A 25,852-nucleotide genomic window follows, 5' to 3' on the forward strand; every position below is an offset into this window, starting at 1 on the left:
CTCCTCTCCTGTCCCGCTACTCGATCCTCTTTCGATTGATCCCAATGTGCCGCCTGTCTGCTAGCCCTCCCATTAGAATGTAAGCTCTTACGATCGGGACCCTCTTCCCTCTTGTCTCTCTACCTATTCTTCTCCTCCAAATCCACTGTGCCAGCTATGTTTGGCGCTATTAAAGTACTGGTATTTTTTGTTTATTGTTCTGTACTGTATGGTCCACTGTCTGTATTCTGTATGGTGCTGCGGAAACCTTGTGGAACCTTATAAAGACTAATTAATAATAATAATAATAATAATAATAATAATAATAATAATAATAATAAGAAGAAGAAGAAGAAGAAGAAGAATGGATTGGGAGACATAGGGCACTACACCTCCCAACATGATAGGACCACTGCACATGATCTATATATTATAGTATAATGATATTAATAATAGTTGTTAGGTTTATGGTTTTGAGGTTATTGTAATGCTTGTATATATTTTATTTTTTAGGTTTTTGCTAATACTGGGCATTTGGTAGAGGGTGACATTTACTGTTAAGTTGGAGTCAGGGCTAGTTTTGTCTTCCCAGGTCACACTTGTAAGATTATTGCAGTCTGCATTGTGCAGTCTCCGGAGATTTGGGGTCTGTATTATCTGGAATATATGGACAATATAATAGATGTCATAGAGTCTTCTTTGCTGGAATTATCAGATATATTTGTGGATCGTGCCCATCACACAGCTGCCCGCTCTGGGCACCATTATATTTAGAAGCTCGGTGCGGTGGTTGAGATGTGTCACTCAGCACAGTGCACGGTGCCAGCTGCTGCCGCCCTCTGGTCTGACAGCTGACACTCTGTACCTTGTACCTTGGAATGTGACACTCTGTCACGATGATGTCACACAGAAGCTGCTTCTATATATTTATAATCCAGCAGTGGGGAAATCATAAGTTTATCTGGCTGGTAATGACTATGTATTTTAAACTAAGTTCTTTATAAGACACTGACATTGTGCCAAAAAAAAAAAAAAATTAAATGAATGGAAAGTTAATAGAATAAAAGATAAATGTTGCAATCTCACATGTTCTGTGTGGCTGTATTATATCAGACTGGCTGAAATGCTACATTGAATTGTATTAGGAATTACGCTTTGTAAAACGTAAGGGTATATTATAACCAGTTTTGATTTGTAGACCTTCAGATATATTCATCCCAGAGCTGTTATTAGTCATAGACAATAACATATGAACTGCGTCACACTTAATTGCGTTAAGCAGCAATACATGATGATAATTAATGCTGTGTTCAGCATTGATAAATAAACCAGTGATAAATAAACCACTTTATTATAAATACTCGCCTATTCCCTCTTTATTCCACATCTAAATCCTTAGGGATCTTCTTTTCTTCTTCCTCCCCTAAAAGCCGTGGCACGCAAAACAGCCTGGGTGCTTGTCCACAACTATCCAATCAGAGTGGCTTTGCTCCAATCGGACAGAGTATGAGGAAGCAGTTCTGATTGGTTAAAGAATAAGAAAGACACTCTGATTGGCTACTTGTGCATAGACCCCTTGTGGGCTGTGAGTGAACTGCAATATACAAACTTCATTGATACATTTTGTAAATGAACTTCACGACCAGCTACAGGTCTGGTGTAAGTGGCGAGTGATAGTGATGATGGCTGTGTATACAGCTAGAACATGTGTATACATGCTAGAACATGTGTTTGCACTCAGGAGCAACTGGAAAATTTTGTTTCTTGTGCAGTAGACATTAATAACATAAATAAATGTATTTTATGGAAAAAGAGAAAGCCGGTGCCGGACAGGCTTAGGGGCCTATTTATTAAGGGCCTCATATGCCCCCCCAGTTAAATATCATCCCTTATCACAATGATAATGGATAATATTTTGAGGCTATTTATTTAAAACTCATCAGCGCCTCCGATAGGAGGGTCTCACGGCGGCGGCTTTCCTTACTTCTCCACTCCGGGAGTCTGTACTGCGCACTTGCGACCTTAGATGCGCTCAGGCTCCAAAGGACGAGGCCTTTTGGAGTTTGTTAAATTTCCCCAGACTGCAGTCTGCATTAAAAACGATGGGGACTGCGGTTTAATGCGAAACTTAGCCTAATGCAGGCGATACCTTTGTTATCGCTTGCGATTGGCTTTTGTTAGATAGCTAGGTAATTTAATAATACCTAAACTATGTGGAAAAGGCAGTTTCTGTGTGGTTTATGGCTTAATAAATAGGCCACTTACCCGTGGAGGAAACATAGGATAAAAAGTAATCCAATTACAGCTTGTGTGCGCCGTGGGAACAAGTTTTTAGTGAAGGGGTAGGTTTAACCCCTTGTTTCACCACAGAGACACATTGGGAGAGAGATGCAGTGATTGGCCATCTCCTTCACCCGACAGTCAGCACAGAGTTTAGATGAAACTGTGGCTCCGTGGCCGCACTTTGAAGCACGAAATCCTGTTTGTGGCTGACCGCGGGAAAACCAGGGGTTACACCAGAGCCAGAATGGAACCAAGACACGTACGCCAACACAGAGGCCACTAAAACTGCAGAACCCAGTACCTTGTACCACAACACAAGCTCACAAAGGGTTACATATACATTCACATTAAACCTGGTGTAATAAGATAAGATGTTCCGGGCAAATGAACAATATAATTATGTGTACACTACTGACAAGATCCAGGATACAGACAGCTAAATAATAACCCCACATCCTTGTCTGGCGACTTTGTGAAATGTCAGAGCTTCTTCGCTGTGCACTGAACGACAGCCAGAATGTCCAATTATGATTTAAATGCCTCCGAGGGAACGCAAAGTAACTGGCACCAGGTCAGCAATGTCACACGTTTTAAGGCTGACGTGTTTAAGTGAAGTCTGGGTGCTATGTAATACCGTTGGAACAAATGTTCCGAGCACAGTAACTCATAGCAACCAATCAGCATTTAGCGTTAGCTTGGTGAAAGCGTCTGATTGGTTGCTATGTGTTAATGCGCTGTGCAGGTTTATACATACAGGATGTTAGTAAGTAGCCAGTTTTCTAAGTAGATCAGTTTCACCTTATTTTTTGTACAGATTTTTAATCTGAAAAGTTAGTTAGTTATCGATAATGCAGGTTCTTGTGAACTAGGATCATGTGAGAACTTTTCAGGGATTGTGTTATTGTATTATTTGCTTTTATGCTCCTCTTATCCTAAATTAACCAGATTGGTTGTTCTGTTCTAGTCGGAAAAACATTGTTCAGAAACAAGACTGTTACTAGTTTATTAGCGCCCTTTGAGTCCTATGCAGAAGTCATTGGTCCACATCCTGCACTGATGAGCTCTATTATTATTATTTTTTATTATATTACGCAGAGCTGTACAGATAATATGTAATCATTCACATCAGTCACTGCCCCATTAGAGATTACGGGCCTGATTCATTAAGAATCGTAACTTAAGAAACTTATTTAAGTCTCCTGGACAAACTGTTTTTTTCATGTAGCACACAAATATCAACTTTAAATTTCAGTGTACAAATAAGCTCGGCAGCATGGTGGCTCAGTGGTTAGCACCTCTGCCTCACAGCACTGGGGTCATGAGTTCAGTTCCCGACCATGGCCTTATCTGTGTGGAGTTTGTATGTTCTCCCCGTGTTTGCGTGGGTTTCCTCCGGGTGCTCCGGTTTCCTTCCACGCTCCAAAAACATACTGGTAGGTTAATTGGCTGCTATGAAAAAGATGACCCTAGTCTCTCTCTCTGTCTGTGTGTATGTTAGGGAATTTAGACTGTAAGCTCCAATGGGGCAGGGACTGATGTGAGTGAGCTCTCTGTACAGCGCTGCGGAATCAGTGGCGCTATATAAATAAATGGTGGTGATGATGATGAAGCTATCAAGTATTTGTGTGCTACATGAAATAGTATTTAACTTATGTGCAAAACAGAGTACTAATTTATATCCCTTGCATTGTTACATGGTTTTGTCCAGGAGACTTAAATAAGAAGTTTCTTAAGTTAAGATCCTTAATGAATCAGACCCTACATTCTACATGTCATCTTCTGATCGCAGACAGGCCCTACCAGAGGCGGGGGGCTAGAGGAGAAATTTGAAATTTCCCTGGGCCTCTGACTGGCAGGGGGACTCCAAATTTTCTGACTTACTCTTTTGTGTGCCGAATTTATATATATATCAATTTGCTAACTTGGCAATTTCCAAGTAATACAAGTTCAAACCCAGCGCCTAAACATGTTTTGGTTAATTTCTTTCCCTGTTTGCGCTTATTGCTCTCTCTGAGCACACAATGCATCTATCCGCAGACACATGAGAATGTCTCTTGTCCTTGGGATTAGCTGGGGTCAGTGACTCCCAACTTCACAAGGGAATAGGTTGCTTATAATTAAGAACTATCATCCCTCAAATATGGGGCAAGAGCGATTGAATGGGCTGGCCATGCTCAATATTATCTGTGATGTGGCACGAAATTTGGATTTCTCCAAATTGATTGCTGCGTTTGCAGGAAAAAAAAGCTAGAAAAGCACTTCTAATTTTACATTTCTAGTAATCTGTATCTGTATACAGTATTTTCTTTGTAAATTTTAATAGTTAAGCATTAAAATCTATTTAAAATACATTTTAAATGCATTTTTACTGGGTTTTTTTTAGGGGTTTTTTTTCAGAAAGAGGGAGTTTCTTTGGTTTCTCCAGACCTCTATGAACCTCTGGAAGGGCCTAATCGCAGTAACAGGCTCCAGTCATAGCAGAAGTTATCTGGATGTTTGGCCTGAGAAGCCGAATCTTGCCCAATTTGCCCACCCGTGTAGACAGATCACTGATGCTGTGGTCAGGATTGGCCAGCACTTGCATCCACCACTTACTCATATAGTCTGGAACCAATAAATAAGACACACTGCCGAGCTAGTAAAGGTTAGAGAGAAGGAGAGAGCGCTACATACATTCAACCCACAGAAGATGCCAAATAGATACACTCTGCTAGAGAGTGTATCTAACCATCAATTAGAGATAGGATTAGGGTTATATCAGTAAAATAGACTCACTGGTCCTGTGCCCATGTACTGGGGGGTTGTTTTGCGGGCGGGCTCTGGGCTGCTCCTCCTCGTTGGTGGGGGGAGCAGGGTAGCAAAAAAATATACCGGTATATATATTTACTCACCTGATCTCAGCGCCGGCGTCCCTCCTTCCTCTCTGCTCTGTTAATGCTGAATGACAGGTGTGACATCATCAAGTCACGCCTGTCATTCAGTGAGGAGCAGCGCGGAGAGGAAGCAAGAAGAGAGAAGACAGAAGAGAGGAGAAGAAAAGAAAAGCTAATAGAAAGGTAAGTGAAAAAAGGGAATTAAGCAGAAAGGCAAACTATGAGGAAAAAGGAGATGAGAGAGGCACAGTAAGGAAAAAGGAGATGAAAGAGGCACAGTAAGGAAAAAGGAGATGAAAGAGGCACAGTAAGGAAAAAGGAGGTGAGAGAGGCACAGTAAGGAAAAAGGAGGTGAGAGAGGCACAGTAAGGAAAAAGGAGGTGAGAGAGGCACAGTAAGTAATAAGGGGTGGAGAGAGGCACATTAAGGAATAATGGGAGAGAGGCACAGTAAGGAATAAGGGGAGAGAGGCACAGTAAGGAATACGGGGAGGAGAGAGGCACAGTAAGGTAAAAGGGGGGATGGGAGAGGCACAGCATGAGAAAAAAGGGGGGAGATGCACAGATTGAGGAAAAATGGGGAGACAGGCACAGTATGAGGAAAAAGTGCGGGGGAGAGGCACAGTATAAGGAAAAAGGTGGGGAGAGAGTCACAATATTAGGGACTATTAATTTAAGATGGGGTGGTTTGGGGGTGAGTTTGGGGAGAATGAAGTCTCTATTAAATGTGCCTATGAATTATTTAATGGCAGTGACAGGTTCGGGAAAAAGGTATATTTCTGAAATGCAAATACTATTCATTTATTGCTGAACCTTTTTGTAGGGAGGGAAATAGGTTTATTTATTAAATATGAATACTATTATTTTAATGTTGGGGCTGGAGGAAGGCCTAATTATTAATCGTGGGTGGTATTGATTTAACCTCGGGGCTGGCTGTAATTTTCTAAATGTACCCATTTTTTTTCCAAATAGGTCCTCCAACATTCCAGGATCCAGACAAGCCGCAACTAAAAAAACCTGCAGCACAGGTGGTGAAAGTAAGAAGAACAGGTAGGAGAGAGCAGCAGGGTCTGTGAAACGTTGTGATTCTAGTGGGACAATCCTAATTTTTGGTGATCGTTCAATGGTGTACACAACAATGCAGGTTTTTTGGTCTGTAGGAGGGTGCATCAACACACCCATTAGCAATTTTGAATAAATATTGAATAAAATTTTAGTACATTTTATATATATATATATATATATATATATATATATATATATATATTATTTTTTATGCTAGTTATAATGTGCGGTATCATTGCTAGTTTTAATGTGCATTATCAATGGTATTTTTAATATGCGGTATCATTGATAGTTTTAATGTGTGGTGTCAATACCAATTTTAATGTGGTGTTTTGATGATTGTTTTAATGTACAGTATTTTAGTTTGTGGAAACAATGATATTTCTTATGCAGACAACCTAGACGAGCCCTCTGGGAGAGCTGTAAGTGTCATACTGTGGGCTGTAGGTGATGTAATGCAGCATCTGTCACTATTCCCTTAATTTTAGATCTTAGGGGCCCCCCTGTCTTAAGTGCCCCGGGCCCCCCAAAGCCTTAATCCAGCTCTGTGTGCGGCTGCTTTACATTTTTACACCTTGTGCACTGCAGCTTGCCCTGCTGGCCTGGACAACGATCCCAAATCAGTTTAATAGCTCACACCGGCCTGGCTCTGCTGTTCTAAGCTGTGCAGGGCTGTTCAGGCTGTCAGTCATCCTGTAAGCCCCACCCTGCCTCCCTTGTTCTTTGCAACGATTGGCTCCCCCTACACGTGTCCTGAACGCACAACAGACTGTGCAGAGGAGAGATGCGAGAAGAAGATCCAGCCCAGGGCAGAGGCCGCGGAGCCACCATCAGCCATCACGCGGCAGCGCAGAAGAGCAGAGCAGACAGGCAGCCCGGGCCGGGAGTACGGACATTACTGGGTCACTCACCGTCGCCGACCGTCGGCATCTGGGGTGAGTAACCGTGATGATGCTGATGTGCTGAGCATGTCACTGCAGGTCTTATCGGCCTACCGCTGAAGGAATGGAATCCTACTCCTACAGTGCAAAGATGGTTAAGGGTAAATCACACAGCTGAAGATGCTCGGATAAAAGCAAAGAAAATTGCAAGTGAGGACGCCAATCAAACAGCAATATGGAAATATCTTCACTAACTGTTTGTGAGGTATTTAATATTAAAAATCTTCCGTTACACATAATCTAGTTGTCTTTACCTCTTTTACTGTTCTTATTGCATTATTTAATGCGTGAATTGTTAGACTACCTTTCGGTATATCTTTTGATATAGTTAAAATGGTCATTAGGACATAGAACCTGTTGTTAATTTTTTTGAAACCCACCACTGGAGAGGTCCATTGTGAGAGGCCAAAGGAGGTAGAAAGGGCAGGAAGATTGCTGGACGTTGGGTCTGTGGGATTATCAATGAGGATACTAAAGTCATCTAAGATGATTGAAGGGAGGTCTGAGAAGAGGTAATGGGAAAGCCAGGCGTCAAAATTATCAAGAAATTGGGAAATGGGATCGGAGGGGGGGCAGTAGATGACTCAGAGCCGGAGATGGATGAGGTAAAAGAGACCGATAGAGTGGACTTCAAAATAGGAGAATGAAAGGGAGGGCTCAGGGGAGATAACATGAAAGGTACAATTGGGGTATAGAACGATGAAAAAGAGGCCCCATAGGAGATAGCAGCAGGAGAAGCAAAAAAAAGTCAGGTTTCTGTGATGGCAATAAGGTTAAGAGTTGGAGATGAAGAGGTCATGGAAAGAGGGCAGTTTGTTGTAGATCAATATGGAATTCCAGAGAGCACAGGAGAGGGAAGTGTGGAAGGATGACATTGGCAGGGTTACTGGTGCGTGGGGGGTGGGCTGATTCTGGGATGGAGTTGAGGGTAGAGGGTGAGGATGGGTATTGGATGGGAGCAAGGAGAAAGACTAAGGGAGTAGGGAGAGGAAGGATAGATGTGGAAAGGATGGACTAGCAAATGAGTGGGTGAAGAGTGCAGGGGTACTAGGAACTAGGAAGAGGATATGGGGAAGAGAAGTAAGACAGCAATGTGTAAGTAACTGACTGAGTGACGTGTATATAACTGACTGATGTGTGTGTGTATCTGACGTTGGTGTAACTGATGTGTATGTAAGTGACTTATGTGCACGAGACTAACCGTCATGTATGTAACTGACTGACACAGTAATGTTTAAACTGTATTGTGTGCAGGGGTGGAACAAAGGCATAGCTGGGCCCTAGAAGATAATTAAAGGGGAGGGCCCATGATAACTGCTTACACATGCCCCCACCTCCAAGGGCCCCACCATGCTCTTCTGAGTGTGGCGCTCGGCTCTGACTTCATAGCGCCACACTGACATGGAGGAGCAGCTGCTGGCTGCAGCTCCTACATGTCACCACCCAACGCTCTGTGCGAGAGCACCGCAGGGGCATTACACCCCCCCGGATGAATGACATGTCCCTCATTCAGTGTCTCAGGCACCCCATAACCATTGGCACCCTAGACAACTGCCTAACGGTAGCGTTGGCCCTGCACGTAGTGACCGCACCAGTCCCACAGCCAATATTACACCGTGCAGCTGGCGACGCAGCCACGTAACGCCACGGTCACTGCGTGGGTCAGGTCTACAGAGCAACTAATACAACCCCAGCCAGAAGCTTCTGTTATATGTGTGTTATATGTGTGTTATATACAGCATTAAATTGTATTACTGTATAATACTCCACCACAGTTATAAACCCCACAGAGGGGAGATGGCATCCAGCAGACTGATCACACTATATGTACACTGCACAGTTGGATATTATAATACAGAGATGAATGGGGGGGGGGGGTCACACTGAGCACCCAGATAACCTGCAGCTCTGTGGCCTCAGGGCATCCTGGGACTTGTGATTCCCCCCCCAGTACTGCCAGGTCGGGACTCTGCCACGTAATAATGCCGGGATTCCCGACAGGCACTGGACAGGGCAGCCCCGTGACGTCACACATACCCGGCATGCAGTGCGGCTGAGGCCCCCAACGCCCCGCCCACTCTGCAGAGAAGGACGTCGCGCAGGAGGAAGAGTCAGTGGTCGCAGCTCTGCCCGGTAATTACCGGGGACCCCCGTACCCCCAACAACACCGCCCCCCCCCGTCACCTGAGACAGCCCCCCTCTCCCCAACATGGAGAGTGACCCCATCACCCCCGGCACTGTGAGGAGCCCGGCGCCTGCCCATCCTCACATACCCTGCACCTGTGTGTGTGTATATATATATATATATATATATATATATATATATATATATATATATATATATATATATATATATATATCATATATATACATACACACATACATACATACATACATATATACACACATACTACACATACATATCTGTATATACTTATACATACACATATATATATATATATAATATATATGGTACAGTCACGTATACACTGACAGCTATATGAATATATACATATACACACACACACACACACTACAGGCTTGTACACACTGACAGCTCCCACTGCCCATATATACACGGTACAGTCACGTATACATTGACAGCTCCCACTTCCTATATATACACGGTACAGTTATGTGCACACTGACAGCTCCTTCTCCCCATATATACACAGTACGGAGTCATGTATACTCTGACAGTGCTCATTTATTCAGGCATCATATGAGCTGTATGTAATGAATGTTAGCTCTTCAGCCCAGGGCCCGTCCTCCCTGTGTATATTAGATTACTGCATTTAATGTATATTGTACAAATTTATCTTCGGTCCTCAAAGTCCTTTCTTTCTGCTCGTGATCAGATATCAGCTCAGTGACTGAACCCCTTTCTTGCTGTACAGCTCTAAGTGTTGCTCTGACCTGCGCTCCTGTCTATGTCACCTGCCCTGTGCACTTCTTAAAAGATCTCCATTATAAATGAGCAGAAATGAACGTCCCTTGTACAGAGATTGCAGCGTGTTGCTCGGCCTATTGCGTCTGATTCTGTCAGATGTTGTTACTGAAGCCTAATATTGGTAGGTGGGCCCAGCATTACACTCCGCTGCAGGTTCTTTCATTTTGAGGGCTGATTTTATCAATATTTCCCATTTTGCAAAAAAAGGACCCCACCATTTGAGTGCAGGGAATAGATCATTAGTAAACAGTGATATCCTTTTACCACCAGCATACAGGGCCTTCATGCCATTACATGTGTTCCAGTAGTTTATCCATTATACATTTGTTTTGTTTCCCTAATGTACTGCGCTGCAGAATTTGTTAGTACTTGTGCAAGATGCAGCCAGCAACATGGTCCTATCAATGACGCAGTCACTGACAATGGGGTACACAGCTAATTTAATGGGACATGAGGAGAAGTGTCTGTCTAGGTGACTTTGTAGCTGCAGTTTACAATGTTCCCTGTGTGATAGGAAGAAAATGTGCTGTGAAACAATGTTTATATATGTACAGGACACTATCGAGCAATATTGTAGCAAACGGCCATTGTCGTCGCTACATCAGTTACCTTTGTACAGGATTTCCTCCATTCTACTACTGAGTCTTATTATTATCAATGTTTATGTGGTGCCAGCACACTTTGCAACACTTTACAGTTGGGCACAAACACAGTAATACAACAAGATGGAGTATTGACAGAGAGACAACAAGCTTAGCTTACAAGTCCGCTATCTATAGTCTGATGTCTATTTTGTAGGAGAGTCAGACTTGGATGAAGGCAGAATTGGTTGTTTCAGATTTGTTCCAGTAATCAATCATACGATCACTCCAAATACTGAAAAGCGTCTCTCTGTTGTACAGAAAGTAGTTGGCTCTACTGATATCTTAGTACAATAATAGAGAGGGCGCAAATAAAAAGTGACTACGTATAATGTTTATAGCTCTTTCATGAGAAAGTAAGTAATGGATGCACACGGGCAGTTACAGTTTTGCAAATAGCAATAAGCCAAATGAAAAAAACTCTTACCCTACAATACCCTAGAGAAGTCCCGGGACTTGGTGCATTTGTGTCCTCCGTGATGGCTGTAATCTTTCCTCCGTGTAGAATGTGTTAGCGGCGTCCCGCTGCACGTCTAATGCGGGAGTTCAGATTCCGAGATAGAACTATGGTGGCTGTGAATGTTCAAAAAGCAACCAACGCGTTTCATCCAATAATGGACTTTTTCAAGGATGTTGTTCAGTGTTTAGTTGAGCTTATTTATAGGGACAGCTATCCCTTCATTGGCTAAGTAGATGAGATAGCTGATTAAAACCCAAAAAATGCATTTATTAGGTTTATTAAGTAAAAAATCTTATTAGATGAGATGTAATAAAAGTAAGGATATATATTATATTATAACAATATAATATAAAAAAATATAAATAAAAATAGAATGGAATAAAAATGTAAAAAGATTAAAGTTTTAAAAAGGATCCCAAATCAAAATCGCTGTTAAGACCATGCGGTATCAGAGTTTTGGCCATGTATATCCACTTAGTCTCTTGTCTTGATATATTTGATATATAATCACCTCCTCTCCAAAATTTGTTAACTCTTTGTATACCTAAAAATTTGCGTTTTCTGGGGTTACATCTTGAATTATTCAGAAAATGATTAGAGACGCTGTGTGTTTTCAATTTTCTTTTAATGTTATATAAATGCTCTGCAATCCTAATTTTTAAGGTGCGTATAGTTCGTCCTATGCATTGGAGGCCACATTCACATTCCAGCAAATAGATGACGCCTTCAGTATTACAGCTGATTGATTGTTTAATGTTGAACAATTTCTTATTAGAAGTAGATTGAAATGTTGTAATAGCATTGGTTAGACTTATATTCAAATCTTTGCACGCTTTACAGTTTAAGCAATAATGAAAACCTTGTGATATAATTAACGATGGTTTTGTTTTTTGAATTGGAATGTAACTGCTGGTAAGGATTTGTTTTAAATTTCCCGCTTTTCTATATATAATATGTGGTTTAGTGGGTAATAATCCCTTGATGTCTTGGTCCAATTTCAAAATAGGCCAATGCTTTTGGATGATTTTCTCTAAGGCTTGTGAATTACTATTATATTGAGTGATAAATATAATGACTGGGGTCTTCTTTATTTTTTGACTGTGATGTGTTATCATGTCTCTCCTTTCCAAATTCCTCACCTTTTCAAGTGCAAGATCAACCAGTTTAGCATTAAATTTCCTTTCTAGAAATTTCTCTTTTAGATCCATACTTTGTGTTAAAAACACCTTATCATCGGTACAGTTCCTTTTTAATTGTCTGAACTGTCCTGCTGGTATATTGTGAATCCAATGCTTGTGATGGTTACTGGTAGCCAATAGGAAAGTATTTGTGCTTACTTCTTTAATATAATTTTGAGTTTGTACCACATTGTTTTCTATATATATGGTGAATTGATTTTATAAGGACTAAATTCAGCTGTAAATTCCATGTTTAAAGTATTGTTGTTAATGTACTTTAGGAATTGTAAGAGACTCTCATCTGACCCTTCCCAAATGAGAAGTACATCATCTATGTACCTATACCAATGGATGACCTGCTCAAAAAAGGGGTTGTTTTTCCATATGCAGTCATTCTCCAATTTTGCCTCAAATAAGTTGGCATAACTTGGGGCAAAACGCGTCCCCATTGCAGTCCCTGATATTTGTTGATAAAATTTATCGTTATACCAAAAATAATTGTGTTGGAGAATGTACTCCATGCTACTCATAATGAAGTTGATCTGTTCATTCTCCAGGTTGGTCTCATTGCACAAATAATGATAAGCATGTGCGCACCCATCTGCATGGTTAATGCATGTGTAAAGGGATTTCACATCACAAGTGACTAGTGTATAAGAATCTTTCCATACCAATTTATCCAAAATGTTTAAGATGGATGTGGTGTCTTTGAGGTAGCTTTTTTGTTGTGTCACTACATTAAACAATCAATCAGCTGTAATACTGAAGGCGTCATCTATATGCTGGAATGTGAATGTGGCCTCCAATACATAGGACGAACTATACGCACCTTAAAAATTAGGATTGCAGAGCATTTATATAACATTAAAAGAAAATTGAAAACACACAGCGTCTCTAATCATTTTCTGAATAATTCAAGATGTAACCCCAGAAAACTCAAATTTTTGGGTATACAAAGAGTTAACAAATTTTGGAGAGGAGGTGATTATATATCAAATATATCAAGACAAGAGACTAAGTGGATATACATGGCCAAAACTCTGATACCGCATGGTCTTAACAGCGATTTTGATTTGGGATCCTTTTTAAAACTTTAATCTTTTTACATTTTTATTCCATTCTATTTTTTATTTTTATTTTTTTTTTATATTTTTTTATATTATATTGTTATAATATAATATATATCCTTACTTTTATTACATCTCATCTAATAAGATTTTTTACTTAATAAACCTAATAAATGCATTTTTTGGGTTTTAATCAGCTATCTCATCTACTTAGCCAATGAAGGGATAGCTGTCCCTATAAATAAGCTCAACTAAACACTGAACAACATCCTTGAAAAAGTCCATTATTGGATGAAACGCGTTGGTTGCTTTTTGAACATTCACAGCCACCATAGTTCTATCTTGGAATCTGAACTCCCGCATTAGACGTGCAGCGGGACGCCGCTAACACATTCTACACGGAGGAAAGATTACAGCCATCACGGAGGACACAAATGCACCAAGTCCCGGGACTTCTCTAGGGTATTGTAGGGTAAAAGTTTTTTTCATTTTTCTTATTGCTATTTGCAAAACTGTAACTGCCCGTGTGCATCCATTACTTACTTTCTCATGAAAGAGCTATAAACATTATACGTAGTCACTTTTTATTTGCGCCCTCTCTATTATTGTACTTGGATTGTTTTTAAGAGGTGCTGCATATATTTAAGAGAGCGCTTTCCTCTTTTTATTCTACTGATATCTTACCACTTTGATGTAGCAAAAAACAGGAATTTCACTTTTTAAATTGTGTTTTTGTACTAAAGTCTGTATTATATGCTATGTACATACCTCTGTAATTTGACCTCACTTTATGGGAGCTTTGAGACCTTTTCATTAATGAGTTTATAAGATTAGCAGGATATGTACTTTACGTAGCACTTTGACAGGCATTTCCATAAAACTCCATTGTATTTCAGCAAGCGTCACTTTTTGCAGCATACACAGTAGTTGTGTGTACAGGTCTATTTGTAACATTATATTTTGGGAACATCGCAGAGCTTAGCAGGCTTTTGTTGGTGCACATTAAATATCCGTTTGACCCATAAGGTTTAAGATACCTGCTTGGTGCTGTTTCCATGTGTGTCACTGCCATTATTATGTAGCCGATCCTGTGTACATATTTCTGAAATGCAGTAATCCCTGCAGCAAGTAAAGTATTATCCTTGAGATATAGATCCCGGAGGCTTTTTGCAGTTGTTAAAAACGCAGATTGAAGTCTGTAGCTTCTCTGCAAAGTTGTATATTAGAGTATGTGCAATGTGCTGCTGTAACACAAAGCAAATAATTGCTTGGATTTATGACCTGAAACAAGTAAAGTTTGAAAAGAATGATTTACACTTAAATCAACAAGTCTGCAGGTGTTATATTGCCCAGTTGTAGATTTCTCATGATTACAGGTAGTATCCTTTTGATGTATAAGTACACAAATAATGATCATTTAAATCCCTGTTATACCGCTTTCATAGTGCCGCCCAGGCAATATCCCGGCTATATGAACCAGGGGTATTGCCGGGGGGTAGAGGCTCCCCCAGAGTCAAAAACCCGGGAAGATCTTGTTCATATTGATCACGGGTCTGCACGCGGTCTCCATGGCAACATCACAAGAGGAGCTCTGATTGGCTCCTCTTGTGATGTTTATTTTTTTACTTTATCATTGTGTCTGGTGAGACCCGGGTTGAAAAACCCGAGTTGCACCATTCATACTGTAGGCTTTCCAGGGCAGTCAAGGGAATTACCCCACCAAAAGACCCGGTGTCTTGTGACCCGGGAATTAGATCTGGGACCATTCTTACTGCACCTCAACCCGGGTCGTCTGGGCTTTGCTCTGGCAAACACCCAGGTTTTTGGTGCAGTATGAATGGGGTATAAATAAAACATTATATCTATAAATTATTAATTCATTTGGCTGCCTAGATTTGATCCTATTGCATCTGTTGTGACTAATGTGTCGATTTCTTCACAGATTTTAATTTTTAACCTACAGAATAATAGTGTACTTTTAGATTGTGTCTGTATTGTCTGAGGACATCCATGAATTCAGTCTACATCTGGGGATAGATTTACTAAAACTTCTAAAAAGGAGAAATGGGGGTGTTGCTCATAGCAGCCAATCAGATTCTAGCTGTCATTTTCTGTAATGTAATAGATGTGCTAGATAGCTAGAATCTGATTGGTTGCTACGAGCAACGCCCCCACTTTTACTTTTTAGAAGGTTTGGTAAATCTACTCTACCTGATACATATTATGTACCATATGGTTATGTGTATAACTTATTCATTGTATTTCGCAAAATCCAACTGGCTAGGGACGCTGGAAGATTAACAGACCGGTACAAAGATCTCTTCACCTAGATCAGTTGACTATAATTATATTTGCTGAATATTTGGCACATTGTTCCCTAGTACAAAACCTGCAGGCAGTCTGTATGTGAATGGGAGGAACAAGCTGACATTTGCACAGGCGGTCCTGTGTACTTTAATCTTAAATATAACATGCCTGTGTCATGCTGTACCCGAGGGAGGGGTCTTTACCTAAGGAGGCAGAACCTGTTGTACTAGATATATTTGGAAAGCAGGTATTTGTTGGTGCTCATTCGGTATCACAGTGCTGTTTTTACAGATTCTTGTCCTGAAATTCGTCTTTTTCCCGTTTGATTTGAAGGTTGTGTCGCAGCCAACATGGGGGAGAAAGCTCGTCCGCAGTGCTATTTTGACATTGAAATTAATCGGGAACCCGGTAAGTAAAACACTACTTACTATGTATCGTTCAAGCTAAAGAAAGCAATCTACGTTGTGTAACTTAATTAAAATTAATATGTTTTATCTGATAGGTTTATTTAAAGCGGGCATATCTATATCTATATATTAATAATCTTCCTGTAGGTACAAATAACTTTCTTTTTTTTTTCTGACTGTGAATGATGTATCGAAAATACATCATAAGGGTGGATAAAAAGTTTACCATGTCTTCTATGTATATTGTTATTCCACTACCTTGCCTATCAATTGTTCTGCACACCTCTTAGATTGTAAGCTCATTGTGACAGGGCCATCTTTTTACCTTGTTTCATGTCATCACCCGATCCTCTCAATGTACAGCGCTACGTCATATGTTGGTGCTTTTTAATCTATTCCTTACAGGTGAGAAGTGACAACCTGTGGTTCTAGAGCTGTTGTAGAACTACATGTCGCAGCATGTCTCGGCAGCTGGAGAGTCACAGGTTACCTTAGTATGCTACATATAGGGGAAAATTCACTTCCCCACGATGTCCGGCTGCATTCATATCTATGTATTAGGGTACCCGAATATCACAGATTTTCCTGCGCTCCTCTATGGGATGTGAGGAAATATCCATAATGTTACACAGCTGCGGGGTTCCATCACTGCCGTTCCGGAGGCACTCCACGGGGAATTATTTCCTCCTTAATGTCTAGAGCTCTCTGAGTTATGTGTATCTCTTACAAGTGATCATCGCACTGTAAGCAGAATACTTGCTGGTTGTCATATCATTGGTCCTATAAACATGATTTGGAATGAGATGATTCTGGGTTTTGCTGATGGTGGTTTTAGTCTGATGGACCCCCGGGAGCAGTCGTTATATTTGCTCTTTCCTGTCACTGCCACATGAGAGGACTGGTCTGTGTCTGTGTCTTGTGGTCTGAGGAAGAGCTGAATATAGCCCATCTGGAGCCAGAGTGACACGTGGCACCTTCTCACTTTAACAGCTGCTGGTTTGGTTATTTTTCAGCCTAAGAATATACCTATACTATATACCACGCTGCTCTTCTTTCTCCTATGATTAACATATCTGTAGCAGGTTCCTGTTATATCCCAGTCCGGTAGACTGCGTATGAAAGAGACACTAAGAGACTGTGCTACAGGACAAGTGAGCTCTTGTTGTACGATTTCCATACAGCGTGATAGACTGATAGCTTCCTGTGTTACGGATATATGATCTGTAGATACTGCCTAGTTACAGATAGAAAACCCTCGCACCTAAAATTAACAGCGAGCCCTCTGATAAGAGGAGGGTATACCGGCATCACAACGTGGGAGTGAGCCAATTGTACTGTATTGTGTATTTAATCAGTTCACTCTGACCCCATCATGCCATATAAAAGCATTTATTAGTCTTCGTTGTACAGGACCACAGTGACGGGTCAGATCTGTGCGCACTGTATCGCGGCAGCGTTATTTGTAACAATGTATCTTGCTGGCAGGAAGAGAAGCATTTACACATCTCCTGCTAATAGAGATCACTGCTCGTTCTTACTATTTCCGGCTGTAGGTCTATGAATAATACAGGACACAAAATAACAGCCTACCCCTCCCTATGGTAGTCCAGTTACTTTTACTGCCTTATATCTCTGTCCAGACCAAAAAACGAACCCCAGCACCCACATCCTGCGCTTCCCTTCCCCCTTCCTGACATTAAGCACAATGTACACACAAAATATGTATAATATATTATTTACCTCCCTGTACATAGATATGAGAGAGAATAACTTGCACTCATTGGGAAATATAAAGTTTATATTTTATAACCCCTCTCCCCCCACAAAAAAATTATTAAATACCCTAATGCTTCGGCCACCTAAGAATCTCCAGCTGTTGTGGAACTACAAGTCTCAGAATACTCCGCATACTGAAGAACCACTAATTGTTTTCTTTTGATGCTCACTATCATTGACTCGTGTTATTGTGGCTGTGATGGAGTTGTTTGCTATCTGTAGCGATACCTATACTATATGGATGACTGAAGAGAGAGAATAAAGCGTTATTAATCTTGATGCAGCTACCACATTGTGCCGATTCAATAAGCCGCAAGCTTTTGACGCACATTTACCGCATTTAGAGTATAGAAAACATCCCTCATTTTTTAGCTCTGAAGTGGGAGCAAAAATGAGCAAAGATTATATCCAATTGTGAAACACTTCAGAATATGCTGTTGCTATTTAAATGCTGATGATATTCAAAAACACCCAGTGGAGAAGCATTGTGCGAGGTTCCTATCACCGTTTGCTGATGATTGAATCTCTCCCACTGTGTTCTACTCATCACATTGTTCCACTCACTCTGATGGGTCTGATATATTTACAGAAACATTTTAATGGATCAGTAAAGCACTGGACTTTCTTTTTGTAACTTAATAAAGCATAACAGACCCCCAATATCTATTTTTCAAATACAAGTGCCTGCCTAACATTTACTGTAACTAATATACAGCATCTACCGGAGTTTATGTAACATTACCGGCAGCTGAAGATCCTTTTCTTGGGGTGGGATTGAAGGGGAATCTCTTGGGATCATCTGCAGACATGTTTCCTCCATCACCATTCCAGTGTCATTGGGCTTGTAAAAACGTATTCACACCTGTGGTCTAAAACCTGCTGCTGGTGAAGACTACGAGGTCTGAGTACAGCAGATCTCTAGTGGAGTCAAGGAATGTATTCTGTCCTTAGCCTTTCTCCAGTTATGTCCATTTACAGACCATCAAACCTAAAATGTAAGTTGTTTTATAAAACACTTACCAGAAAATAAATATACATACTCATTATATATGACGTTATAGCACTATGGAATTAAAAATATATATATATATATATATATATATATATATATATATATAAAAGAACTGTGGATATTGGTGATGTTACAAGGTGTTTTTTATATTGGAACAACTTGTATCTTTGGTTCAGGGACTTCTAAGAATATTTAACTATACGCTTCCTGTCCTCGTGTAATTTACTGTGATTGGTCATTAATACTGAATAAGTACAATGTTTAGTGCAGCAGTAAACGGGATTACTCATATAGGCTCCATCTGATAAATTTAAAGTGTTGGATTGCTGCAAGTTACCCTAATACTGTAACCTCCTCACACGAGTATCCAGTCGTTACTGTGTAACATGCACACTACATAACTGTATCTGGATTCCATGTGTGTAAAACGCACAACTGTATCCTCAGATTGTAACTTCAGATTCCATGAGCAGATTGCGGCATTATCCTTATATTGGTGGAACATACGCAACAAACGACCTGCTGTGGATTATACCATCATTAAAATCTTTATATGCTACGAGGGTCTGCTCATTTTATCAGCGTCTTTTTCGTCTGTCTCCTCTGTTCCGTTTCCTTTGTAAACGGGAGAAGACGGATCCTCAGTGATCCCGAGGGGAAGGAAGAGGAGAAAGTGAATCATGTCCTATTCCCCCTGCTCCGTCGTCCACTTTGAGATGTGCGCGATTCTCTCCATTCACCTGGCTGAAACCAGATCCAGTGGATTTACAAACGGTTATCTCTGATCTTCAGTGTTGTAAACTTATTCTGTTTTTTATGTTTTTCCTCTGTAATATCAGCTGGTGACAGGATGAATGTGGCTTTGTACTTGGTAGAGCTGATTAATAAGGAAATGTTTTCAAATGAAATACCTGTTCTGTCCGTTTAAGAACGTTTGTCTTGTTTTCCTCCCTGCAGCTGGCCGTATTATATTTCAACTCTTCTCTGATGTATGCCCAAAAACATGCATGAACTTCTTGTGCTTGTGTACAGGTGGGTACGGACTGCACCTCTTTCCATATGTTTTACCAATATCTGTACTTATCTTTTTTTAGATGACAGAATTAGAAAGAATGACCCATATGTATGTGTGAGTGCACATAAGACCCCGTACACGTTAGAACATCCAGTGTAAGAAATGCATATTGCCACTAATTCATTTGTTCCTTCTTATTTTGCCCCCAGGTGAAAAGGGAATTGGAAAGGTGACAGGGAAGAAGTTAAGCTATAAGGGTTCCACGTTCCATCGAGTGGTGAAAAACTTTATGATTCAGGGCGGTGACTTCAGTGAAGGTAATTTTGGAGGTGTCCGCAGAGCAGATGTCATACAGGACTAGTTCTGCTTTATTGTTGTTATTTATATACCCGTTTTCTGTCATCTTGATCTTAAGTCTGCAGAGCTTACTTTTAGTACAGTTCCATTGTTTGCCTCTACTACCAGAGCAGTTCTGTCTCTCTGCATTGTGATAATCAGCTGACAATACTCAGGCAGGTGATCTAATGACAAGGTGGGTTATGTTGTAAAGGGGCGTGGCTAGGTCTGCAAATATGACTGTGAGCAGACAGAAATATATTTGCTGAAATCCTACGCAGAGAAGGATATCAAATTATAAATAGCATATACATTCCTCAGTCCCTTAATGTCCCTTTAATGAATTAAAAAATAAAGCCGCTATGGATATTGTGCACTCTCAATAGTGACTTCTACAATACACCTTAGACCAGCACATGGAGTACAGCTAACGTAGCCCCCAAAAAATGCACTAAAAGCAAATATTAGTGTACAGACAAATATTTACATTTTGGGGTGTTCCTGCGCAAAAACCGTTAGCCTACGTAAGAGTGCCACAAATCACAGAAAGCACTGCCGGTGTTGGGTTAAAAAAAAGACAAAGTTCCACTGAGTTCTACCTTTCGGTTGTGATCAGAACCTTGTGGTCCACACGGTGTATTATAGTCACATATATCCAGTCAGAAGCAGCAGGTACAAGATTGCAAGCTCTTCTGGGCTGCAGAGATGATTTCAGGTATCCACTATACAAGGCCTGGCTAACCTGTGGCTCTCCACGTGTTATGAAACTACAAGCTCCAGCATGCTTTGCCAGTAGATAGCCAGCCAATAGCTGCAGGTGTATGCTGGTGCTTTCACATCACCCGGAGAGCCACAGGTTGGCCAGGCTTGTTGTACGCTTTTTAACGTCCAAGTGAACGGGGTCTACACTTGATTCCTGTATGGGGGCGAACTATGGAAGGTGAAGAAGTCATTTGATTATTGTGTGATCCTTTCAGAGCCTTCAATGGCTGACCATAGCATTCAGTAAAGTAGATAACTCTTAACTCCTGCCAGGGAATAGAATCTTTGACCTGTGTGTTTGTGAATGTTCATGTATAATTAACAGCTGATGAGTTCTCTGGGTGAACTCATCAGCTCCTTCGGCCTCAAGTACCACCTTTATGCTGATGACACTCAACTCTACCTTTCTTCTCCTGATCTCTCTCCCTCCCTTCTCTCCAGGGTATCCGCATCCCTCTCCGCCATCTCCTCCTGGATGACCTCTAGATTTCTTAAACTCAATCTTGCTAAAAATAAACTCATTGTCTTTCCTCCCTCTCGTACCTCCTTACCCTCTGACCTCTCTATCACTGTTGCCAACTCCTCTATCTCCCCTGTTTCCCAACTCCGCCTCCTAGGTGTCATCCTCGACTACTCTCTCGCCAAATCCTGCCGCTTCCAGCTACGTAACATTGCCTGCATTCGGCCCTTCCTCTCCCAGGATGCCACCAAATCTCGTCCACATTCTGATTATCTCCCGCTTGGACTACTGCAACCTTCTCCTTATCGGCCTCCCCCTCTCTCATCTCGCTCTTCTTCGATCTGTACTTAACGCCGCTGCAAGGCTTATTTTCCTCTCTCGCCGTTCCACCTCTGTCTCCCCACTCTACTAAGCCCTTCACTGGCTCCCCTTCCCCTACAGAATCCTTTTCAAGCTCCTCACTCTGACTTACAAGGCCCTCGCCAACTCCACTGCTCCCTACATCTCTAACCTTATCTCTATTCACACACCCTCCCGCTCACTGCGATCGTCCAACGATCGTCGCCTCTCATCCCCTCTGATTACCTCCTCTCACGCACATATTCAAGACTTCTCCCGTGCTGCTCCCCTCCATTGGAACAAGCTCCCCCGCTCCATCAGAAATTACCCCAATCTCTCCTCTTTCAAATGAACATTAAAATCCACCTTTTCTTAAAAGCCTTCCAGTCTCATTCCTAACCTCCCACCGGTCGGCTACCTCTCCCTCTTATCACTTCTTCCCTTCTCCCCCTTCCTCGACTCTGTCTCAGTTTCTCCCGTCTCTCCGTCTCATCCATGTGTCTGTCTGTCTTCCCCTCTCTTTAGATCAGGGGTGGGCAAACCTGTCCTCAAGGGCCATATCCAGTTCATGTTTTTAGGATTTCTTTAATCCTGTACAGCTGAGTTAATCTATTTGGCTGGGTCAGTAATTATCCCACCTGTTTCTACAGACAGAAATTCTAAAAACTGGATATGGCCCTTGAGGACAGGTTTGCCCACCCCTGCTTTAGATTGTACACTCCTTTGAGCAGGGCTCTTCTACCTCCTGTTTCCATCACTTTTAACTGCGCTCTCCAGCTACTCAGCTCACCTCCTCTCAGTCCCTCTGCCCTCTGTCTCCTCTCGCTTCTCTCCGCTCCCCTCAGTGACTCTCCACCTGTCATCCGTGCCCACCCTCTTGGGCCATAGTTACCTGCCTGTACTCACTTTTCCCCTCCCTCCCTCTCTTTCATGCTGTGCCTGAGCCCCAGAGTTATAGTGCTTACTGTTACTTGTACTGTGCTGCTTCACCTTGTACTGTGCCATTGTTTGTCCTTGTACGGCGCTACGGATACTTTGTGGCGCCTTATAAATAAAAATTAATTAATAATAATAACTAGTATTTTATGCGTAGTGGCCCTTTAAGTTTTGTCCTGTACTATTATCATTAATAGACCAATGGCACAAGCTGACTATAAGCTTTTATTTCACTTTGTGCAATAAATCCTTAGAAATGTTCTAGAAGACTAAAAGCTTGTCTCGTCCAGTTACGTAACGGCTACGTTTTGTATCCCAGGTAACGGAAAAGGCGGAGAGTCAATATTCGGTGGTTATTTCAAAGGTAAGGCCACGGCTGCATTCCCCCTTCTTATTGTACGTGGACAGGGCTAGAAATATTTAACTGTCCAGTAGTAGATGACTTTCTTGCATGACTCTAATGTTGCATGAACAATCCATGTGCATGAACTGGGCCTAAGTTTTATTTTTCCTAGCTGCTTAATTGTAGAGAGGGACCTCTAACTGTATTGGTTTTAATCAGTGTCATTCTCAGCATGGAGGTTAGGCAACTTTTTCATGAAAACTCCTATCTTCCTGCCTAAAACTGTCAACATATTCTTTTATTTATAGAGAATGTGATCTTTTGCAAAATCCTAAGGTAAGAATCGCAAGTTCAGTAACTGAATAAATTCACTCTTCCTTGCACCTTCCCCAGTAAATGGAGACTCTTCCATCATTTTGGATTTTCTGTAACGCTTTGGGGAGGAATTTAATAATAATAATAAACAATAAAATAGTCATTTTATCCATCGCTGTATTTCTCAAAATTTGTTATATTGTCACCTTTTTTTTTTTTTGTTTCTCTGAAAGACGAGTCATTTTGGTTGTGAAATAGTCACCGCTGCAGACAGTGAGGCCCATTTTGAGAGGTTTAGGCCACTCCGTCCCCCCAGTTCTAACACAAGCTCTGCTTAGATGTAGAAATGCCAATGAGATGATTGCCATGATTTGCGGGTGTAGGCTGCATGCCCATAGGTGTTTCACTGGGATTACTTACTCTAGGTGTGGTAGCGAGGTATAGACATCTGTGCTTCTACACTGCTATAATCATATGGCAAGGTCTGTATCCACTGAAGGCTTTCTTTTTGTTTTCTTTAAACAGTGTACTGAAATAGGTAAGTGCCGACAGCCTGGCCGCTCCTTAGACCTCTTTCCATTCTAGTTTTGCAGATAATGTGATTTTCTTTAACATACATTTTCATTATACACATAGCGCTGTGTCATTCAGCCGTCTAGCTTTACAAAGAAGCCTTTTGCTTGTTTGGTTTTTTGCGGGGTAAGAAGATCTCTACCACCAGACCCGACACAGACGGAGGATCAATTAATATGGTTGTGGGACATTATTGTATATATTAGTTGGTGGGATTGTGACGAAATCATTCTGAAGCAATACACATACTAAGATTTCTGACACATACTGAGATTAACGTTTCTGTCGGAGGTTTTACACCATTCGATACATTTGTTTTAAGAGGGAGCCATTGACCCTGCATTAAAATACACATGAAATAACAAAGCTCTTTACTGTACATGATAATGTAGCGTGTGCATATGTGTTATGCTTTGGGTGTTTGTCTAATCTCTTGTGTGCCAGAGAAGGGTTGAGGCGCTTGCAGTGTCCCGGAGGGGGAGGGGGAGGGGGGGGGGGGGTTCATTGACCGGGAGGGACGTAAATGCCGCTACTGATTTTAGTTATCGATACACTACACAGCAGTGAGGTCCGTCTATGTCTCCACACTTAAGCGCAGGTTGCTAGACACTTATACATGCACACATTTGACCGTTCTGCATTAGCAGCCTTGGAAGTCTCTCTGTATATAAGTTACGCTGCTTAGTCCTTCAGCAGCCAGTAAGCCCACTAAACGTTTCTTGTGGTTTCTTTCCTCTCTTGTTTTTTTTTTTTATTTTTAATCACAGATGAAAACTTTGTTCTCAAACATGACCGCGCCTTCCTTTTGTCTATGGCAAACCGTGGGAAACACACCAACGGATCCCAGTTTTTTATGTAAGTTTGTGTTTTTGACATCACACTTCTCAGGCTTTTTAAAAAGGATTGTTCTGTCTTAGACACCTTGCACTGCTCCCCTACCATTGCCATCTGACCCCTTTATATGTAAATGCAGCTCACAGCACAGCAGTGCTCATCCTGGCCTGTGCAGTATTGCAGGGTAGAAGGGCTATTGATTAGCGCTGAGGGATTGAATCTTCTGCTTTCTGAGCTGAAGCGATTGCATTTCCATAGACAACGCAGCCGACCCCTGGCTGCATGTAACGTCTGGGGTCTCGGGAGGAATCCTAACCTATTGGCTACATGAGGGTTAGTACGTAGGGAGTAGGTTTCCAGAAGTACATAATACGGTACAAATGGCTACGAATTGCAAGCGATAAGATGTCTGATTGGTACAAGTTGATGAAAGCTAAGGTCTGATTGGCTGGCTGGATTGCAGAGATATGCTGGTGTCAATTAGCGAGCATCCATTGTTAGAGCATCCAGCTGTAATTGCTAAAAAGTAACTGATTTACTATTAGAATTAAAACTTTTTTACACTGAGGAGAGCGATTGTGAGAGCAAAGTGCAATGATTAGAAAACAAGGAAACACTCGGCCTTTATTAGAAATAGTCGGCTACATGGATTATTGTATAAATTGAACCCTCCACCACCCTGTCACTCTAGTATTATATAGCTGAGTGTGGTGTTGAGTCTGAATTTAATCATCATCAGCTATTTATATAGCGCCACTAATTCAGCAGTGCTGTACAGAGAACTCACTCACATCAGTCCCTGCCCCATTGGAGCTTACAGTCTGAATTCCCTAACATAGACACACACACAGACACACACACAGACTAGGGTCAATTTTGATAGCAGCCAATTAACCTACTAATATGTTTTTGGAGTGTGGGAGGAAACCGGAGCACCCGGAGGAAACCCACACAAACACGGGAAGAACATACAAACTCCACACAGATAAGGCCATGGTTGG

The 25,852-nt window shown here is 41.4% G+C and overlaps 1 protein-coding gene across 16 annotated transcripts in view; it reads left to right on the forward strand.

The window, feature by feature from the left end:
* Window positions 1-6,165: 6,165 nt before the first annotated feature.
* NKTR (natural killer cell triggering receptor) overlaps window positions 6,166-25,852 on the forward strand; it is a 35,437-nt gene continuing 15,750 nt past the window's right edge. For 10 of the 16 annotated variants that reach the window (XM_075214097.1, XM_075214098.1, XM_075214099.1 and 7 more), the window contains exons 1-6: window positions 6,166-6,184; window positions 16,077-16,151; window positions 19,896-19,970; window positions 20,163-20,270; window positions 23,106-23,150; window positions 24,785-24,872. In XM_075214097.1, the coding sequence (XP_075070198.1) occupies window positions 16,094-16,151; window positions 19,896-19,970; window positions 20,163-20,270; window positions 23,106-23,150; window positions 24,785-24,872 (374 nt within the window). In that variant the 5' untranslated portion in view covers window positions 6,166-6,184; window positions 16,077-16,093. Of the gene's footprint in view, window positions 6,185-9,209; window positions 9,274-15,725; window positions 15,745-16,076; window positions 16,152-19,895; window positions 19,971-20,162; window positions 20,271-23,105; window positions 23,983-24,784; window positions 24,873-25,852 lie in introns of those variants that run through there. The other 6 variants (XM_075214108.1, XM_075214109.1, XM_075214110.1 and 3 more) reach the window with 6 other exon arrangements.

The sequence above is a fragment of the Mixophyes fleayi genome, chromosome 5 (assembly GCF_038048845.1).
Source record: "Mixophyes fleayi isolate aMixFle1 chromosome 5, aMixFle1.hap1, whole genome shotgun sequence".
NCBI lineage: Eukaryota > Metazoa > Chordata > Amphibia > Anura > Limnodynastidae > Mixophyes > Mixophyes fleayi.